Consider the following 19,455-nt stretch of genomic DNA (forward strand, 5'->3'; position numbering starts at 1 on the left):
TGGGTCAACGGTGAGGCGACTATCATCTTCTTTATAGATACCATGATGACCACTACTATCTGTGTTGATATCGATGTAGTTATCGCTTAGCAACTACATTAGTGTCGACACATTTGTAAAGTGACGCAGGACGAACGGTGATGTTGTCGACGGTGTGCTCATTATGGAGGCGGATGGTGTTACGATGAGAGCGGACCTTATCATCGTCGGAAGTGGCCAAACAACGACGTCGTCGTCAACGCTGACAACATTATCGTCCGTCATCAAATATTAAAAAATTATTATTATTATTTATTAGGATATTTTTATTGATTTTAAAGGTATGTAATTAGGAGCAATCACAATCGGGGCTCGCACCGCCAAGAATGTGCGTACTTATATCGGATGGTAAACGCGTGGCGTCACCTCAAGATGGACGCTTCAGATCGTGCCATAATAGGGATTTGACTTGCGTCGGTGCAGTTAGAGTGCTAACCGTCTTAATTGCAGCGCCACGACCAGTGTCAGCCATGGTCGGTGCATATATCGTTATATATCCATCGTTCCCTTCTCCATTCCCGACCCCACCCGCCACTCTTCTTCTCCGTTCCTTCTGCCCCCGAGCCGTTGCCTCCTCTTCTCCTCTCGCCAAACTTAGGGCTTCGCTTCCCCTCCTCCACCACCGATCTCCATGGCTGCTTCGTACTCGAGGCTGCGGATCTCTTCCCACGCCCTTTTGGCGCTTGCGTGTTCGATCCGGGCATCGACCGTCGATCCCTCTGCATCTGCAGCGGCAGCTTCGATCCAAACTCGATCGGCGGGTTCGCCGGATTTCGTACCCGCAGCAATGGCAGAGAGAGGAGGCCGTCGGGTGGTTGCTCCAGGTCTGTCCGTAATCAGGGGCCACAGAGATGCTTCTTCACCAAGGCGACTTCTGGAACAATCATGGACAGCTCTACTTCTACATCGTCAGGCAGGAGTTGGAATAGTTGTATGAGATCTTAGATTTATCTGAAAGTACATGGTAACTGTTTGAACTTTGCATTATGAGCACTTAATTATGTTTTTTTCCCCATGATAGAGCAATATCTAAATTTGTTTTTCATTCGTCCATAATTCCTATTTAATTAAACTGGACATCGAACACAATGTAGCTGAATGCTATAGCAGATATTGATAGATAGCTAGTCAAACATGTATTATCTTACGTTTTTGAGTTGTTTTCAGCTTTTCTCGCGTCCTTGTTTTGTATTTTAGGACCATCCTTCTCTTTTGCATGTCACAAAGTATATGATGTAATGATCGCTGCTGGAATGCTTTTTTTCCATGAGCTACTTATGCAATTATTGAGTGTTTTTAATGCGCTCATTTAAAGTGCTATTTTCCTGGCTTTACCATATGCATTAATCTTAGTTGTCTCTTTGGAGGTGATCCTTTGTGGTGTTTCTGAGAACTCAATCAATAAGAATTCGCTAAAGGGCTTTTGGGATCTCATCTTATTTGGGTCATTGGATCTTTTCCTGTCATTAAGCTATACCGAGGGCAGTATAAGGACCACAGAATCTTTTTAAAACATTCTAGTGAACTGTTTTCAAGTTCCTCCCACCTATCCTCAGCATTAATCCGAATTCTCATCCCTTAATTGGTGCATTTGTTTTCCATGATTCTGTACGTGTTCTTCAATATACCCCACTTTAGCATACAGAGCTTTTACTGTTTTCTTGTGTCCTGTCAATTTGAGATGGCGCTACATAGTGTCTCACTCTCTCTGACTGCTAAAGTGCCTTTAGTTGTATATGGGAAATCCATTTCATGAATGTTCATACTATAGTGACATTGTTTTCCTTTTGGTTCGACCTTTGGTCTTTGAATCTTTGTGTATAATTGACACGGCGTTCGCTTTCTCGTTTGTTGATTTCTTCGTGTTGAACTGAAGCTATTCTATTCTAAGTGTTACTAGGTGGTTCATATAACTTGTAAAGTTTGAAGGACACTGGTTTTGTAGTGTTCATCGCTGATTTCTAACTTGTAACCTTCTGTGCCTATATATCCTTCAATAGCTGTTAAGCATACAATGTCTCCAATCATCACTAAAACCATTTTATATGCTTTCTGCATTATATTTGCTGGTCGATTCATATATTATTACAATTGAATGGAAATGGTTTTATACAGTGTTCTTAGACATTTGGTTCCAACTAACAACCCTCCGTGCCTAAATATTTATTAGTGACCATAACCTATGATGTTTTTAATCATTACTGGAACCTCTTCATATGATTTTCACATTGTGTTCTCTACGCTTGCATACTCCCATATTTCTTTATTTTATTTCATCTTTACATTTATCCCCTCTTGACCCTGTAATTTTGATTGCTTTAGCAAGAAAAAGCCATGTCTGTCTACGCTCATATAGGTACAAGTACCTTGACAATACTTGCTAAATCTATTTAGCAATTTTTACTCTCTCGTTAAAGTAATTGGTGAAAGTCCGCTTGTCTGTTTTGATCCTTACTGTTATCTTCCGTATACAGACTGCCTTACCAATCATCAATAAATCTTCCCATTATAATATTTGAATGAACTGGTGCTGAACACATCCCAACAAAGGAGTATCTTTCTGAAACATGTTCATGTTAGCAGATTTATTGTGACCGTTAAACATGTGGGTCTCATCATAGTTGAGTAGTTAGTACTGTGACCGTTAGCTTTGTCTTAACAATTTTCTGTTATCAGTCTAGTTAAACTGTGCACACCTTGTATGTATCCATTATGCTTCGAGTATGTTCTAAGATGCCTGAACATATAAGAAGCCTGAATGATATGTTTGCATGCAGCATACACATTCTTAATGTGTTTAGAAGAGTCCTTGTAATTTTTGCAACAGTATCTCTGATTTGCCGCCTATGGATGCATCAATGTGATATCAAGAAGCAAATCATGTCTTCATCGAGTTTAATTGGTACGTTTAGGACACCATTAAAATGTCATCTTTATGTTTTGATCACTGGATCCTGTGATTGACTTTCATTAATGTGTACAGAGGTTGTTATGTAATCTAGGTCAGTGCTACCTTTTGCAGTTTACATTGAGGAAAAAGTACCATCACTTAAGTTAGAGAGACATTTCCTGCTAACTACTCATGCTGCTGATTAGTATATTATTTGAACCTGCATTTCTTTGCTGCTATAGAATTGCATCTTCAAGATTGTTTCGCTTGGACTGCTGCATGAATGTTGAGATACACTAGCTTTTTTTTATTATCCTCAAAAGTATTCCCTGTCAATTCCCTTATTGCGCAACGAGGACCATATTCATTATACTTTATATTTCTCATGTTATTTTAAGTTTGGATGTGAAGCAATTTCTTTGTTCTTCCCGTAAAACCCATGGAGAATCTGTGTATGTTGGTTCTTCATTAAATATTTATTTGTCGTTTCATATCCTTGCTTAAGCACTTCCTATTCTAGGGATTAGGATTTAAGTTGTTTGTAACAGAAATGCTTTTTTTTTTTTTTGCTCAAGGTGTCATCTTTTAGTTGTAGACGGAGGCACATTGATCAAATTATACTACAAAAGTCAAAATTTTAGTTGTTGGTCTTTGATATTTTATGTTGGAAATTTATAGTCCAGCCAGAAAGAATCATTAAATACAATTCCCACTTAATTCATGACAGATTTGTGCTGTGGCCTTTGAGAGTGTTATGACAACAAGCCCATTCTGGAGAAAAAGGAAAAAAAATGTATTTTCCATATGGATCAAAGTATTTATATGAAGAATGCCTCCCCAAAGGTAGGTGGCAGATCAGTTGATGATCCAGCCCATGTAACTAAATAGTTTTGTTTGTTTCTTTTGATTTTTCTACAATCCATCTATTTTGTGGTTCAGCGAAGTGGGCTTGCATTTAGTACATCATACAGTACTTGATGATGAAGAAAAATTGTCTTGTTTTATAATAGTTTTTCCTCTATCTATCTCTCGAGCATGAAAATTAAAGAAGGGAAAAAGTGGAAGAAAGCAACTAATCCCTGTATTAGTTGTTGTCGATGAACTCGACTACTACATTATCAGTCATTTCATTTGAATGCCATATCTTTGCATTAGATCATTCATCCTGTTGGTTTGTGTGGAAAAAATTAAACACTTGAATTTGCACATGAATTATGCATATATATATATATATATATATATATATATATATATATATATATATATATATATATATATATATATATATATATATATATTTACTAGTTAGTCGCACCAAAACTTGTTGCTTAATACCGAATTAGAGCTCTGAGTTCTTCTTAAACAACCTGAATTAACTTCAGAACTAAGCATGAATAGAAGATTGCTGATATGTATTCATTCCTGCAGCTGATTCAGACCCACCGTCGGCATCCATTAAGCAGATGCGAAGGTTTGGCTCAAACAACATTACATGCTGATGAGGCAGGTCAAGGTCAGGTTTGCACTTGCATCAACCGAGGTATCAAGTATTAACCCATCACCAATTGTTTATTTTAGAGTCGATTTAACCTTGATTATATATCTCACGACTCATCCTCATTGGCTTATTACACACTCTCTTACTCGGACGAGGTCATAAATTTTTTTCTTCTTCTTTTTTTACACTATTTTTTTTGCTGTTTTAAAGGGTGGAATAGTTGAACCCTGGGATCATTCTTTTTTTATTCTTTTACTATGAATATATTCATGTATAATGAAATATGGGTCACGGTATAATGATCGGGATTGAATCTCGAAAATAATCTATATATGTAAATATGTAATCGTGTACATTAATCATTCTGAGATTTGCATTTAAGGAACTTATACATTGTTTTTTCCTTCAGAGTCGGACTCATACGTGTGATCACCGACACACATAAATTTCTCAATCATCCATCGTAGTTATCACAGTCCAATGGGAATTATATACGTGTATTGTTTTGAATATGAATGCGAGAGGATGACTCCACCGCCGAGTTGCTCGCCCGGTGGAAATCGCGAGGTGGAGTACCACGTCGAACACAAAGCGACGTGGTGTCATTGACTGCGAACAGCTGTGGCAGATCATACAGAAAGGCCGCGGTGGGAGGGACAAAGGACAGAACGCAACCGTCTCCTTTGTTCGTTCTTCCATTTATCGAAGCGTTTGGCTGTGAATGCGATGCAAACCCTCCTTTTGTTGGTGCGAGCGCCACATTCGTGGCATATCAATAACGGCTGGCCGCCTTATACGTACATCTCGTTAATTATTCATTATAAGATCCCAACTTTACCCTGTCGGCCTCCTTTTAGTTTGCAGTTGATTTGACTCCTGCTTTGCGTATCGTCTACAGCATGCATTGCAATCCGCCAACGGTAAGAAACGTTATGACAATGGCACGTATATACAACCTTAAGTTGTCCTAATATTATATTATATTATTATTATATATATAATATAATATTTATATATATAACATGATATATACAAAATAGGTGTAATTTAAGGGGTGCAAATGAATGGAAAGTTATACACTGCTTGCCTCGTTCGAATTAGATTCACGTTAATCGTACATAGAGAGACGGAGATAAATCGATGGATGGATCGGGAGACGGCGAAGTCAAAGAAGCAGAGACGTGAGCGCAAGTGAGCGCTTCTGTTCACCTCGCCACGTCCTACGCCGCCACCATTTCCGGGACGCCCATTCACCGTCGCGGCAAAACCAAGGAGAGAGAGAGAGAGAGAGAGAGAGAGAGAGAGAGAGAAGAGAGAGAGAAGGGAGAAGCAACGGTTCACAGACCCCAGAGATCACCGTCAAGATTCCCGGTGTTGTCTCCACGCCTCTCTTCCCCCCCCCCCCCCCCCACACGTCCTCCTCGGTGCAACGCTCTCACACGCCCGGCCCTCCGCTCCCCGCTTCCAACGGTCATGATCGCCGCCGGGTCCGTCCCATCAAGTGCAGCCGCCTCCACCGCCACCAGCCCCATCCTCTCCGGCCCCACCAGGCGGCGGCAGCCGGAATTCAGCGATCCGGAGAGGGCTCTCCAGGACGACGAGGACGGCGAGGCCCGCGACCATGCAGGGTCCGTCGGCGGATGGCAGGGTCTCTTCTCGCGGTGGCTGCTGCTTCGGCACGGCAGGGGCGGGTGGCGGCCGGGGGGTAGGAATGCGTGGATGAGGCTGTTGGCGCTGGCCCTATTCTCCATTCTGGCCGCCACCGTTCTCCTCGGCACCGCACGCATCGGCGGCTCCCAGGAGAACAAGGACGTGGTGCTGCAGATCGGCAGCGTGATGCGAGACGAGTCGTCGAGTTGGACGCTGGAGAACGCCACCAGCATACAGAGAAGGCCTCATCTTCCTGTATTCCCTATCCGCCTTGGTCATATATCATGTCGTTCGCTAGCTTCACAGATTCGTCTTCCCTTGTCGGAAGGCATATATATACGCATGCAACAATATGCTTTGGATTCTCCATGGGTTCATTCACACCATTCTCTCTTCTATGATCATTCCATCATCTTCTCTTTACCATTTCTTTCTCTTTTTGATTTGGTTTATGCTTAGAAATGAACCGTTGGCATTATTATTGCACTGATTCAAAAAAGATGCTTTGATGTGTTTACAGATTCCAGAGATTTGGATGAATCCAAACAATAAAGGTTACCGACAATGCATCAATCGTCCAAAAGCTAAATGCGGTAAGTCAGTAAGTTTCATTGCGTTCGTATACTTGAGATAGTTATCGTGGAGCGACGCGACCACTGCCATGGAATCTTGCATTTGTAGACACATGCAATGCAACGGTGGGTTATCTTATTGTTCATGCCAACGGAGGACTTAACCAGATGAGAATGGGAGTACGTTATTCTTCCTGTGTTCATTGGACTTTTTAGAGTTTAGATCAATACGTCATTTCGGATGTTGCAATCTTACTTACACGCATGCATGCATGCAGATAAGCGACATGGTTGCGGTAGCAAAGCTAATGAACGCCACGCTTGTGTTGCCATTCTTAGATCACAAATCATTTTGGACAGATCCAAGGTAACGAAGCGCATTCCGTATATATATATATATATATATTTGTTTGGGCCAATGCTTGATCTCCATCTCGGCAGTGAATTCAAGGACATATTTGATGTCAAACACTTCGTGGAAGCTCTCAAGGATGACATCTCCGTGGTGGGATCCCTCCCCCGGCGATACGCCAAGACGAAGCCGCTGAAGAGGGCTCCCATCTCCTGGTCTAAGGTAGGTATGCATCCAGATTGCAGCGATTCCTGTCCTTCCTTCTCTCTACCCAACGGGTTTCCTCGTCTCCCAGGCTTCCTACTTCAAGAGCTTCGCTAATGTCTTGAGCAGGCGTCGGGTGATAGAGTTCACCTACACAGACTCCCGCCTCGCCAACAATGGCCTTCCCCCTTCGATTCAGAGACTTCGGTGCCGTGCCAACTACCGAGCGCTTCGATACACGAGAGAGATCGAAGAGCTGGGGAAGACATTGGTCCGTCGATTGAGAAATGGCAGCGACCACTACATCGCTCTTCATCTCAGGTACATACATAGATCGAGCTGTTCTTGGTTGGGGTTATCTCGACTGGACGTGTTATATGACGACAGTTCATGGTGCGTATGGATGAAGGTACGAGAAGGACATGCTGTCGTTCACCGGCTGCAGCCACAACCTGTCGTCCCATGAGGCGGAAGAGCTGAGGGCGATGAGGTACGGGGTGAAGCACTGGAAGGAGAAAGAGATCGATAGCAAGGAGAAGCGGCTCCAAGGCGGGTGCCCCATGACGCCGCGCGAAGCTGCCATCTTCCTCAAGGCCATGGGCTACCCTTCCACCACCAGCATCTACATCGTGGCCGGAGAAATCTACGGCGCGAATAGCATGGAAACGCTGACGGCGGAGTACCCCAACATCTACACCCACCACAGCTTGACGTCCGCCGAGGAATTGGAGGGTCTGGAGGGGTACCAGAACAGGCTTGCGGCGCTCGACTACATCGTCGCCCTCCGCAGCGACGTGTTCGTGTACACCTACGACGGGAACATGGCCAAAGCGGTGCAAGGGCACAGGAGATTCGAGGGGTTCCGGAAGACCATCAACCCGGACAGGTACGCCCGCAGCTCCATCTCCTCCTCCTGCTTCGGCCGAGCTTTCTTCTCACGTTTGCGATTGTCTCAGGCAGAGGCTAGTGAAGCTGATGGATCAGCTGGACGAGGGTGCCATAAGCTGGAAGAAGCTGGAAGAGCAGGTGAAGAGAGATCACAAGAACAGGCTCGGAGGGCCGTACGAGAGGAGGACCGAAGGGATCCCCAGACAGGAAGAGTACTTCTATGCGAATCCTCTTCCGGGATGCTTGTGCATGAAGCGACACAGGAGCATCTGAAGCAGGAGGGGTTTGCACGGAGAAGAGGAAGGTGGCAGTTCTGGGAAGCTCCTTTGCTCGATCGCTGTAAAGACGACGAGAGTTTCTTCTGACAGCCTCCTCTGCTTCGGGAATAGAAAAACCTTGCTGTAATGTGAGATTCCGAAGCAGGCAAATACAAAAGGCATGCATTCGTATAGAGAAGTAGACAAGGGGAAAGCAAAGCTTCGTCATCAGTATATCATCACATGATACATATTTACTTTGAATCAAAGCCCAGTTTCAGTTTCTTGAGCAGTCATCAGTATATATTATCACATCGAAATCATCTGCCAAGTGCATGGCAGCATTACAAGTGTGATATCATCTCTGCATTCCACCACAAAGTAATTAGCTACCTTTTGAGTGTCAACAACTCCCGTTCCATCGTGATCAAGAGCAGAAGCTAACAGAGCTGAATCTATACAAATCTGTGCACTCATATTGGTAAAAGCAAATTGAAGAACAACAAAAGAAAGAAAAGAACTTCTTTTTGTGTATATTACATCCAAAATGTATCACAAATACATGAAAAGTAGCGGAAATATACACTACGACTTGATTACTGTATTATCGAGTCCACTACGAGCATCATATACGTCGTCATTTGATGTAATAATCTAAAAAAACAAGTTGCATAATCTAATCACGGGCTACTTAGATTTTGCTTACAAGTTTACCGAACAACGAATGCCTGCCCTCGGCAACAACCTCTCCCGTTGCTTTGTTCTTGAGTAACACATACGTTCCTGAGTAGCCACCTTTATGCCCCAAAACCTTCGATATGATCTCTAGTTCATCCTGCTTGCCAAAACAAAAGAGGTCAGGAATAAGATGATATGAAGATGGGAGTATAGGAGACAAAGAATTGCATAAAACCATCCATTGATGGAATGGCAAAGACTCCTCCTACCACCCTCAACTTCGATTAATGATTCCAAACACCTTTCCAATCATCAATTGACCTTTACATTCCATGTTCATGGCAACATGTTGATTGATTTCCCTTGTGCAATATTATATTCCCCATTTTCTCTCTAGACACCCTTTTCTTGCAGCACCAATTTGTATTGTATCTAATAACTTCAACATTGTAATGCAAGCGGATGAAAGCTCTTCAGGCTGGGGATAAACACGGGATGCACCAAAAGTGTACTACTGTTCTTGGGGCAATCCAGATGGCGGCATCCTGGGCAAGGGTGAATGGCACGAATTAACCTTAGATAGACCCCATTCTATTATTGCTCGTGGATTTCAATTGCTTCTGCCGCCTTTGGGATCGATAAAAAGAAATCTAAGTATGCATCATTCTTACCATGGAAACATCTTGATCGAGCGAGACTCTGTGAATGCAATCCGAGACTCAAGACCATGCACGGAGATGGAAGCAAGGTAATGGATTATAAATAGATTGCGATTGCTCGAGATCGACTGCGCGGAGACGGCATAAACATTTGGGGGAAATTGCTAACGAGGAAGAGAGGATCTGTACTTACATCGACCTTGGCAGCGCACATGTACGAGATGGACATGTCGACGGAGATCTTCATGTGGTGACCTTCGGAATGGATGACAGCCGCGGCCACCTCATCCACCAGGTTCGCGATGGCTCCCGGCGACAGATTCCCTCCAGCATCCTGCAAATAAACGAGTGCATCCAAATCGGGGGAAGCTGGAACATCTATAGTCAACAGATCGCGGGCGTCAAGCGAATCAAGAGTCCATCGGCTGCGAGAGGACTCACGGTGAGACGAGGGGGGACTTTGAAGGTGCAGGAGATGAAGCCAGGGCGGATGCAGTCGACCCGTAACCCTCGCGTGGCGAAGCCCTCGTAGAAGCTTGCCGCGTGTCCGGCGCGGTGGGGGCGGACGTCCAGCCGCGCCACCCGCTCCGATTCTTCTTCTCCGACCGACAGGATCGCCCTCGCCTTCTCCATCTCCCTCTTCGCCTTCCGCCCTTGCTTGGGCCTCGCTCTGCCACTGTACGGGTCGTAAGTAGACCTCGAGACGGCGCATGAGATGTGCCGGAGCCCATTAAGACGAGGAATCCGAAACCCGCAACGGAGCCTGAGTTCGTGCAGGCCCAATAGCCCAGCAATTGTGACCCACATCACCTCCTCGCGGTTGCACTCTCGTGTAGCATAGAAATTATATATTCTTAATTAATGATGTCTCATATGCTTTTGGGTATTCAACCACTACTTTTATATATGAATCAGACGGTTCTGAGAATTAACATGAATACATTTGTGGTTGATGCCACATTTCCTAGTCGTAAGATAAGTCGTGCTTGTAGTCGTGCGGTGAGGCCTTCACATGAACGATTCGAAGCAGCATTATATGGTGCAATTTATTTATTTGTAGGTGACGTGGGACCCAAGCTAAGTCGGATAAGCACGGGAGAGGCATAGTCGAGAGTAAATCATAGCCGTTGAATCTTACTTACGACGTATGAACCGTCAGATCCCATCTCTTGCGAGGGAGACTATTGGGTGATAGCCGACCCCTCGCGTGCCCGTTCTTCTCCCTCTCTCGTTTCCCGGCCTGCTCGCCGTCGCGCCCTTTCCTTCAGTCTCTTCCGCCGCCTTGCTTACGCTTTCCTCCGATCATCCAAAGAAACGAGATTGGGGGAACCGCATCCCTCCATCGCTTCCTGTCTACTGGCCTACGGAACCTGGGTCGGTCCTTCCCCGCTCTCCGGTCTAGGGTTTTGACCCTCTACAGGAATCAGGCCTACTTGAAGTCGAAAACCTACAAGGTCGAGGTGTGGATCCTTGGCCTTCCTTGTCTTTCCATTCCGATTCTCGTCGTTGTTGATTTAATTGTTTTACGTGGATAACATAGGATAATGTTAAAATTCTGTGAGGAAATCGCGACAATCTTAAGCACCAAGAGTGATGTCTCCAAAAATATATAAGATTACCATGATCGGTGACATATCTAACCGCACAACACATCAATCTTAAGATTCTAGACGGTTTCTTACTGCTAAAAATCAAACCACAGTGCGACGAGTTGTCATAAATAAACTCAAAAATTTACTATTGAAAGTTGAAAATTGGAAATTGGGAGCAATTGAAGTTTGGCATGGCTTAGGCTTATTAGACGCCTGGGAATAATCTGAATATAATTTATATTTTGATTGAAAGTAACACCATATTTATATTGGCTACTGAGTAAGCCTAAGACTAGTTTCAAATTTTAATATTAAAATTATTGAATTATGTTTATTTATAATTTCATGTTGCACTGTGTTTTAGTCTTTGACGAAAATAGTACTTGTTGCTTTGAATTATAAGATTGCATTTTATGCATGGTGTTTATAGGGTCATATTATACATATTAATTGTCACCATCTTATGTGTTGCTAGAGGCACAAGTTTGGCACTTGAGATTGTTCTTGTTTTGGTTTTTTTACTAACGTTTTACGTAATTGGTTTCTGATTGAAAGAAACTTTAATTTCAGTTGAAAATATTTCGGCACTGCACTAGAGCAGCTTACATAAGCGCTTCATTTTGAACCTAATTATTTCATTTAGAAGGGGTCAAACTTTTGGTTGATATTCATTTACGATAGAGTCCTAGTTGATTATTCTTTTGAAATGGTTGGTCGGAGAGCCTTTTTGTGATGCAAAGATAACCCAAACATTTGTTCTTTGTGTAATAACCTGAATTTTCATTTCTCTTGGAATATTCTGGCTGACAAAGCATTTCAGATATCCGAAGTTTCTCCAAGCCCTTTGTTTCCAAATTCTTAAATCAATATTTATTCAACTTTATCAAATTTTGTTGCATGCATGCGTTGTCCATTTGAGCCTTCATAGCTATTCCTGGTGGTTGAAAAAAAAAAAATCTTTAACGTAAGGTATTCGTCGAATCTATTATTTAGCTCGGAGATTAAGAAAATAACATATCTTGGGCACATTGGAACAGGTTTGCCTCGGCTGCATGCTTGTATAGTATTAGATAGGAAGCTTTCTCTGGTATAAGGATTCAGGTGACCCTAATCAGTAATTTTGTAACATAAATTTAGCCTGGTGCACATATTTACTAATTTTGTCTTCTGAAGCGTGCTAGCCATATTTTTGCATGATATAGGTATGGATGAAAAGCCTATCTATCATGAGAAGCAGAGACTGCAGTTTTGTCTATTGCACGCACTCAATAACCTGATGCAGGTAAGTTTTTTGTGTCTTTCTTTTTGTCATTATATGGGATCAAGCAACTTGTAATTTTTTGTGTGCAATACGTGATGTGGTTGTAAAATTCAATTAGTTCTTTGTGGTTAAGGAAAAGGACTCATTTCGTCGAGCTGAGTTGGATGCCATTGCAGAGAAACTTTTGGCCGATGATCCTTTCAGAAGCCAATGGACTCCCCTATCATTAATCTTTAAGCCCCATCACAATGTCTTTACTGGAAACTATGATGTCAATGTGCTAATTGCAGCACTGGAGTCCAGAAGGAAAAGGGTCGTTTGGCATGATCGTCGAAATGGAGCTTCTTCCATTAACCTCGCTGAGGAATCTTTGTTGGGTATAATGCTTAACATCCCTGTTAGGAGGTTCGGGGGGGTTTGGAGTGGCAGGCATTGGGTCTCATTGCGCAATATCAATGGTGTATGGTACAACTTAGACAGTGATCTCGCTTCACCAGTGCCATTCGAGCATCAAGAAGAGATGAGAGAATTCTTGAACAATGTTATCGATCAGGGCGGAGAGATTCTGATCATCCTGCGTGAGAAGCTCTGAGATAAGACCAGATCCGCTGCATTTGGCTGAGTCGTTGTACCATCTGTTACGTTTCGGATAATATCTGAGCTCAAGGGAGTTGGCATCCATAGTGTGTTTGTTGTTTTCGTTGATTCCAAAGGTGTCGTTTGCCAGTCACAACGGTTCTAAAGGCATCCAACAGAATATTGCTCCTGAAAATTTCAGCAACCTCAGATACTGTTTTTACAAATTGATATCCTGTGCCTGAGTTACAGCAAATTGAAAAACACAATGTCATGTTGCCTTTGCCGTGGCACAGTCCCGACATCTATTTTTGAAATCAGAAGTTGTTCGATTCTTTATTTGTAAGTAGATTATATACTTGCCGAAGAACATAACTATGATGTTGATGAATTGTTCTTGTTGTTGTTGCTATTTTTGAAATTAGAAGTCGTTCGATTCTTTATTTGTAAGTAGATTATACTTGCAGAAGAACATAACTATGTTGTCGATGAATTGTTGTTGTTGTTGCGATCAATTCAATTCAACAGCTTATTTTGGACTGTTGATCCTTGTTCTCTTATTCCACTTGAACTTCTTTTGGAAGGGAAATCACGACTATGATCACCCTTTGTAGAGACATCTGAGGGTATGGTTTTGGAAACAGTCACGCAGAGAATCAAGACCTGCGGTATATTATATCTTGGCATGACGTTCTCGTTCGACGTTGATGTCGATGGCGTACCCATCATCGTCTACTCTCCACAGTATCCTCATCTGGACACCGCCCATCTCCTGTTGGAATAACCAGAAGCGTAGTCGATTTCAGGTAGTGCTCCGATGGGTACGAGCGAAGTGCACCCTGTCTCTCGTGATGTCTGCGTGCAGCTGACAGTGTCTCCTCGAAGAGGAAGAAGTTGACGCGGGCAGGCTCGCGAGGGAGCTCAATTCCATCCATGGTCGGGTCAGTGTCGAGTCCCCCAATCACCAAGTCTGGAATAACGTACCGATACGAATGGGTGGTGTAGAAAAATACATGACGGAGTTATTGCGACACCTCATCGGGCCAAGATGGGCTTGGACTGCATCTTGTTCTCCTGCCGCTCGTCGTTCTCCCAGATCCCAAATAGTCGGAAGACCGCCAGGCTTCGTCGGTGAGCACGGCAAGTTGTTATCTTCTTCCTCTTTTTCTTCCCTACGTCATTGTCGTTCCATTGTGAACTCATGCGTTGGAGGGGCGGTGGTGGCCATCGTGGGGGGATCCAGGGCCTGTTGTTTTGCGTTCTTCTGCAGTTGTCGGCGATTCTTTTGTGGCATCTCTTGTTTTGACTTTGAACGAGTCCGGTTTGCGTTCGGGTTGGGTCGTCAGGGGGGAAGGGGGGAGGACGAGGGCTGGCGGAGATGGGACTTCAGGCCGCAGGGACACGCTTGCACCGGCCGCACCTGACGCCTACCAACACCCCGACGGCCTCGCGGGCCGCCTTCCCCGCCGTGGCCTCGTCTCCGGTTAAGCGGCTCTTCGCCTCGCCCTTCCTCGGGATCGGTTCGGCCAAGCTGTGCAGGACCCGGTCGCTGGAGATTCTGTGGGGGAGAGGAAGGCGAAGCCAGGAGCGAGTCCTGCGCCGGGCCTTCAGCGCCAGCATCGAGCGCTTCGCGGTGAAGGGTGGCGACTACGAGGACGAGGACGAAAATGAGGTGTTGGGGCAGAGGCTCGAGGACACGGCCCTCGATCTCCAACGGCAACAAGGTGATGGCAGCGAAGACGACGCGATCCATTCTGAGTCGTGGAGTGAAGAAGGTGATGTGTTGGCCACCACTGCGTCCCTCTGCTCCGATTCGAGACCCGCGCCTTCGTCTCCGCCCGAATCGAAGAAGCAAGAGCCATCGACGGAGCCGCCGTGGCTCCCCGTCTTCCCGGTGTCGCCAGACTGGCCCGACCAGATCGTGCCGGCGAGCGTGGAGAAGAACGCGAACAGCATGGAGCTGCCGCTGTCGCTCAGGATCATAAAGCGGAAGAAGCGGTGGGAGGAGGGGTGGTTCCTGGAGGCGGGCGAGTCGGCCTGCTGCTCGGTGAAGCGGGCCTTCTCGACCATGGTGTTCATGATCCGCGAGCTCCAGAATCACACGCTCCAAATGCGGGAGGTGATCTACCGCGAGGACATCCAGGGGATCCTGGCGCGGGTGCAGCGGGAGATGAACTTCTCCTTCGTCTGGCTCTTCCAGCAGATCTTCTCCTGCACCCCGACCCTCATGGTCTCCGTCATGCTCCTGCTCGCCAACTTCACCGTCTACTCCATGGGCCACCTCGATGACGCCGCCATGGCCACGCCCAATCCGCCGATCCAGTCGATGATCGTGATGGAAGACCTTGGCCAAAACCACGAAGAACGCTCCTCCATCAGGTTGTTCTCTTCGATCGGAAAAAGGACTGCTTCCATCGGAGGAACCGGTGCGGGGGGCGGAGGGAACGCGAAGCCGGTGGCGGGGGCCACGGACGATGGGCGATCGGATGACGTATCTTTATCGTACCGAAAAATTATTTACGACGGCACGTCGAGGGCGCCGGCAGTGGTGAACACAGAAGAGGGAGGAGGGGGAGAGGACGCGTTTGTGGCAGAGGCGACGGTGGATGAGGAGGCGGAGGAAGCGAGAGTTTGGAAAGGGATACTGGAGGAAGTTTCGAGGATGAATGCGGACGCGAGGGACGCGGCGCTCATGGACCGGGAGACGCTGCTGCGGCTCGTCTCGCCCATCACGGTGGAGCTTGCGCCCGACGACTACCCGGTCTACTTGCAGACGGAGATCATGTACCAGCAGGCCCTGTCGCAAGACCCTGAGAACGCTCTTCTGCTCGCCAACTTTGCTCAGTTCCTCTATCTCGTCCTCCGCGATCACAACAGGTAAAAGGCACGACACTAACTGGTCCCCGCTTCCTTCCCCACTATCGCAAGCTATTTGTCGAAATGTGTCAAACCCGGAAAGCTGACTCCGACGGGTGTGGATGACGGGCATGTGACAGGGCGGAATACTACTTCAAGAAGGCAGCGGGGTTGGAGCCGGCGGACGCGGAGGCACTGAGTCGGTACGCGAGCTTCCTGTGGCTGGCCAGGAAGGACCTTGTGGCCGCGGAGGAGACCTACTTGGAAGCCATTGACGCGGATCCCAGCAACAGCGTCCACAACGCCAACTACGCCCGTTTCCTGTGGAACACCGGCGGCGACGGCACCTGCTACCCATTAGACTGCAACGACGCATACCAGTAGTCACTCACCACCACCAACAAGTAACGAATAGCAATAATAATTCACCTTCACTACCACATCAACGCAAGAATAATAAACAGGAAATGATTCCGAGATCTGCTATCTAAATATTATGTATATACAATAGATATATATAAAGTTTGGAATTGCATTAAGGAAGCTGCTGCAAAGACTTGCTACGAAGTAGCAGAGACTTGAGAAACCTCACGGACGAGATGGTGAAGCAGCTGCAGCTGCAGCTGCGGCCGGTGGATGCTGCACATCATACTCCTCGACTGTGCACTGCAGCAGCTTCTGCCGTGGAGCACATGGGCGAGTTCGTAACATAGGAGACGTCGGATAAGAGGTTTGGAGGGGGCAATGCGGAAGACAACACGCCGATCTGAACGAAGGTGGCGATTCGGGAGGGTCACCTGCTGTCCGTAACTCGGTTTCAATGCCCCTTTCTCTTCGCTTTTGTGCACCATAATGTGACGTTTTAACGGGGAGATTGTGACGCTTCCTTCTGCTTCCAACTGCAGGGATTGGTAGTATTCTTCGAGACCCACTCGAGAGATGAAGCCAGCCTGAGAAACTTCACGGTCTCAACGGGACTCCAGGGCGAGCGACGCAACAAGTGATGATCGTTCTCGGCGATACTTCAAACGCAGACAATCTCATGACTTTGGTCGGCAAGGAACGCCACGCATTGTTCTTCCAAACCGTTAGTGTTTCTTGAGTTTTTCTTCGTGTATATTCGTATTTATCGAACTACATATCTGAATAAACATATTATGCGTCCATTAGTGTGGCAGACAAAAAATTGCACGTATGGGAGATTTTGGATAGGCTCGTTTGTGTGTTGGGCCATAGATTTGGGCAGTTTTACTTCCTGTAGTGCGTCATCCACTGTTTGGAAACCTACTTGTGATTCTTTCTGGATGTGCTGTGCTCGTTGATGATATTGTCATGTCTCTGCTCACCGGATGTGCCTGTCATTCTTACGTAGGCTACGAGGGAGAATAACAACAAGTAGAACAACACTAAATGGGAAGCGTGAGAATCTTAATCTATGTGTTTGCCATCAGGAGTAGATCTAGTCGTGCCTCGAGACTTGCTCGGTCTGCAGAATGATGGAATACGGGCATTAACAGCACTCTCATGAATCGTGTCTTCTTTAGTTCCTGCGGTCGAGTATTTGCCTGAAGGTTGGCATCGATGTCGCTGTTCTTCATCAACTTGGACACCCGAGGTTGGCATCAACTGCAGGATGGCAGCAACTCAGCCAGCAATATTCTCCAGCCAAAACAAATTATTAGATGCCAAGAAAGAATATGTGCTCTGTCTACATCTTCATCGGACTGGTACTACCGTTTGAATTCTCTCTCCGGAGGAATGGAATGGAATGCTGAAGCACAAAGCACAGAATGAGTTGCTGCCAAGGTGCAAGCAAACCTGGAAAGCTCCCGCTGGATATCCACAGCATGTCTCGTCACGCTATGAGGGAATGGATGGATTTACTAAAAGAATATTTTTCGCTTCCAATTCGATAATTTTATGGAGTTGACGATTCGATTATCTGCAGTTGGAATTTTCTACATTCTCACTGAGTTGACTTCCGACGTCAGTGCGTACTCCTATTTCTCTTCTCTGTGTATAGCTCGATCTTCCCCAGCAAGTTCACTCTCTTCTTTTCAGGCTTCTTCCCCTCTCAGGGTCCTCTGTCACTTGAGCTCGGGATCATAGAGGTCGATGCCGTCGATTCAAGGCTTTGTGCCACCACCGAAAGCACATTGATGATGCGTTCGGTGGGAAGAGGATGAGAAGATGTTGCTTTGAGGACGCAGGTCGGACCCTCCATGTTCATCGGATCTCGGTTCAGGAGATCTCCGATCCAAGACGATGATTCATGGTGCACTGTTGCTCGCTCAGAATAGCCTTTCGCTAGGAAAGCAGCGACGTCAACCCAAGGAACTTTCACTGTGAACCGGGTCGTGGAGACGACAACAGCGCGTAAGAAAAGGCTTGACAGATCCATCCTTCGGCTGTCTTCAACATGCCGCATGATCCAGCTTTCTTTTGAAGCTCCGAGTAGAACAGCGAAGCGGACCATCCGCGGCCACTAAAGCGTACGTAGTATTGCGCAAGTAGGTGGTGGGCATGTATCGTTGTCGCCCATTAAGAAGGGCCGGAGGACGATGGCCTCGCCTGGCAACCTTCTCTTAATTGGAGGCCGTGCGTGTGGTGGACTCACCTTATCTAAATCTGTGGGGCAGACGAAGAAGAGGAGAGGGATGGCCACAACAAGATGACTAGCTCTCAGTTGTTCTCCGCTGCCTTTCTCTCGGGAAGTGAGTGCCTGCAGCGGAGTGTTGGCGAGGACGTCTTTTGGACCGTGTGAGCAGGTGAAGGCTACCGTCCTCCTCTCCTCAGGACGGAACACCGTCTTCTTCGTGGTGGTTGGGGCGTTAGCGTCTGGGCGGAGATGGCATTCTCTTTAGATGTACAGTTGCTGCGCTCGTCCTTCTCGCTGCGGTCGTCCTCACGCCATTAAAGCCGTCGGCGTCGCAGGAGCCCACCCCGTCCGCGAGCGGTCCCGGCGCAGCGTTCACGGGCCACGCGCATTCCGATCACCAGATTCAACCATCGGCAGCCACACCCACAGCGCCGTGATCGCATCCTTAGTCCACCCATCTCGATTGGTGGAGACGTTATTATAAGAGCCTCGGAAAATAAAAAGAAAAATTAAGTGTAATATAATGCGAAAAACCGATCATGAACTTGTTGTGGTATGTTTGTAGTGAATCACAAGATCACTACGAGTCATTGTCAAGAGAGATTAGAGTCAAATGCAAGTGAGGAATTTGTCATATCACCTCTCCAATGATGCCATTTGATGTGTCTTCAGCTCCTAATCGAGCTGTTCACGACAATGAGATCGCCATTCACATGCTCTTGCGCCCACAACTTATTATTAGTCCTTGTCGATCCACTGGTGGATGTGGAAGCTCTATAATTAAAGAGGGACACGGCCATATGTGATATGTTTACCATTTGTAATGATCCATTCCAGTAATGTTTTCCCCTTTTTTTTTATCTCTTCAACATCATTGGCATCTC

General features: G+C 46.0%; 4 protein-coding genes and 1 long non-coding RNA gene across 9 annotated transcripts; 4 read left to right on the top strand and 1 right to left on the bottom strand.

The window, feature by feature from the left end:
- Nucleotides 1-541: 541 nt before the first annotated feature.
- On the top strand, nucleotides 542-4,789 carry LOC108952838 (uncharacterized). Its single transcript, XR_010513734.1, has 3 exons — nucleotides 542-1,003; nucleotides 3,657-3,772; nucleotides 4,358-4,789. It is a non-coding gene; the product is annotated as an uncharacterized LOC108952838 (long non-coding RNA).
- Nucleotides 4,790-5,875: 1,086 nt separating this feature from the next.
- On the top strand, nucleotides 5,876-8,432 carry LOC135674042 (O-fucosyltransferase 19-like). Its single transcript, XM_065183453.1, has 8 exons — nucleotides 5,876-6,332; nucleotides 6,598-6,670; nucleotides 6,759-6,829; nucleotides 6,928-7,016; nucleotides 7,091-7,223; nucleotides 7,297-7,526; nucleotides 7,615-8,091; nucleotides 8,162-8,432. Exons 1-8 carry the CDS (start codon nucleotides 5,901-5,903, stop codon nucleotides 8,364-8,366), a joined length of 1,710 nt encoding a protein of 569 aa, XP_065039525.1. The 5' UTR covers nucleotides 5,876-5,900; the 3' UTR covers nucleotides 8,367-8,432.
- A 430-nt stretch (nucleotides 8,433-8,862) lies between these two features.
- LOC135581090 (uncharacterized) lies at nucleotides 8,863-10,373 on the bottom strand. 2 transcript variants are annotated; one of them, XM_065185039.1, is made up of 4 exons: nucleotides 10,129-10,373; nucleotides 9,881-10,021; nucleotides 9,700-9,727; nucleotides 9,343-9,573 (listed from the first exon to the last, which is right to left on the bottom strand). In XM_065185039.1, the coding sequence occupies exons 1-4, from the start codon at nucleotides 10,318-10,320 to the stop codon at nucleotides 9,470-9,472; spliced, it is 465 nt and encodes a 154-aa protein (XP_065041111.1). In that variant the 5' UTR covers nucleotides 10,321-10,373; the 3' UTR covers nucleotides 9,343-9,469. The 2 variants fall into 2 exon arrangements, with proteins under 2 accessions (XP_065041110.1, XP_065041111.1); XM_065185038.1 differs by lacking the exons at nucleotides 9,343-9,573; nucleotides 9,700-9,727 and adding an exon at nucleotides 8,863-9,185.
- A 494-nt stretch (nucleotides 10,374-10,867) lies between these two features.
- LOC103986125 (josephin-like protein) lies at nucleotides 10,868-13,559 on the top strand. 4 transcript variants are annotated; one of them, XM_065185040.1, is made up of 4 exons: nucleotides 10,868-11,147; nucleotides 12,317-12,380; nucleotides 12,482-12,561; nucleotides 12,659-13,559. In XM_065185040.1, the coding sequence occupies exons 3-4, from the start codon at nucleotides 12,484-12,486 to the stop codon at nucleotides 13,130-13,132; spliced, it is 552 nt and encodes a 183-aa protein (XP_065041112.1). In that variant the 5' UTR covers nucleotides 10,868-11,147; nucleotides 12,317-12,380; nucleotides 12,482-12,483; the 3' UTR covers nucleotides 13,133-13,559. The 4 variants fall into 4 exon arrangements, with proteins under 4 accessions (XP_065041112.1, XP_009402297.2, XP_018681454.2 ...); XM_018825909.2 differs by having other exon boundaries at nucleotides 10,872-11,147; nucleotides 12,674-13,559; XM_009404022.3 differs by lacking the exon at nucleotides 12,317-12,380 and having other exon boundaries at nucleotides 10,869-11,147.
- A 919-nt stretch (nucleotides 13,560-14,478) lies between these two features.
- On the top strand, nucleotides 14,479-16,807 carry LOC135675194 (uncharacterized). Its single transcript, XM_065185468.1, has 2 exons — nucleotides 14,479-15,993; nucleotides 16,113-16,807. The coding sequence occupies exons 1-2, from the start codon at nucleotides 14,495-14,497 to the stop codon at nucleotides 16,354-16,356; spliced, it is 1,743 nt and encodes a 580-aa protein (XP_065041540.1). The 5' UTR covers nucleotides 14,479-14,494; the 3' UTR covers nucleotides 16,357-16,807.
- Nucleotides 16,808-19,455: the final 2,648 nt, after the last annotated feature.

This window comes from Musa acuminata, chromosome BXJ1-5 (genome assembly GCF_036884655.1).
Source record: "Musa acuminata AAA Group cultivar baxijiao chromosome BXJ1-5, Cavendish_Baxijiao_AAA, whole genome shotgun sequence".
Taxonomy (NCBI): Eukaryota; Viridiplantae; Streptophyta; class Magnoliopsida; order Zingiberales; family Musaceae; genus Musa; species Musa acuminata.

Bases quoted from the DNA above. Each gene is read 5' to 3' on its own strand.
- LOC135674042 (XM_065183453.1), top strand. From the start codon at position 5,901: ATGATCGCCGCCGGGTCCGTCCCATCAAGTGCAGCCGCCTCCACCGCC. The intron at 6,671-6,758 runs GTAAGTCAGTAA...TTGCATTTGTAG, and splicing joins TCGTCCAAAAGCTAAATGCG to ACACATGCAATGCAACGGTG. The intron at 7,224-7,296 runs GTAGGTATGCAT...CTCGTCTCCCAG, and splicing joins CTCCCATCTCCTGGTCTAAG to GCTTCCTACTTCAAGAGCTT.
- LOC135581090 (XM_065185038.1), bottom strand. From the start codon at position 10,320: ATGGAGAAGGCGAGGGCGATCCTGTCGGTCGGAGAAGAAGAATCGGAG. The intron at 10,022-10,128 runs GTGAGTCCTCTC...GTTTATTTGCAG, and splicing joins AAGTCCCCCCTCGTCTCACC to GATGCTGGAGGGAATCTGTC. The intron at 9,186-9,880 runs GTAAGTACAGAT...TTTGGCAAGCAG, and splicing joins TGTGCGCTGCCAAGGTCGAT to GATGAACTAGAGATCATATC.
- LOC103986125 (XM_065185040.1), top strand. From the start codon at position 12,484: ATGGATGAAAAGCCTATCTATCATGAGAAGCAGAGACTGCAGTTTTGT. The intron at 12,562-12,658 runs GTAAGTTTTTTG...AAATTCAATTAG, and splicing joins CACTCAATAACCTGATGCAG to TTCTTTGTGGTTAAGGAAAA.
- LOC135675194 (XM_065185468.1), top strand. From the start codon at position 14,495: ATGGGACTTCAGGCCGCAGGGACACGCTTGCACCGGCCGCACCTGACG. The intron at 15,994-16,112 runs GTAAAAGGCACG...GGCATGTGACAG, and splicing joins GTCCTCCGCGATCACAACAG to GGCGGAATACTACTTCAAGA.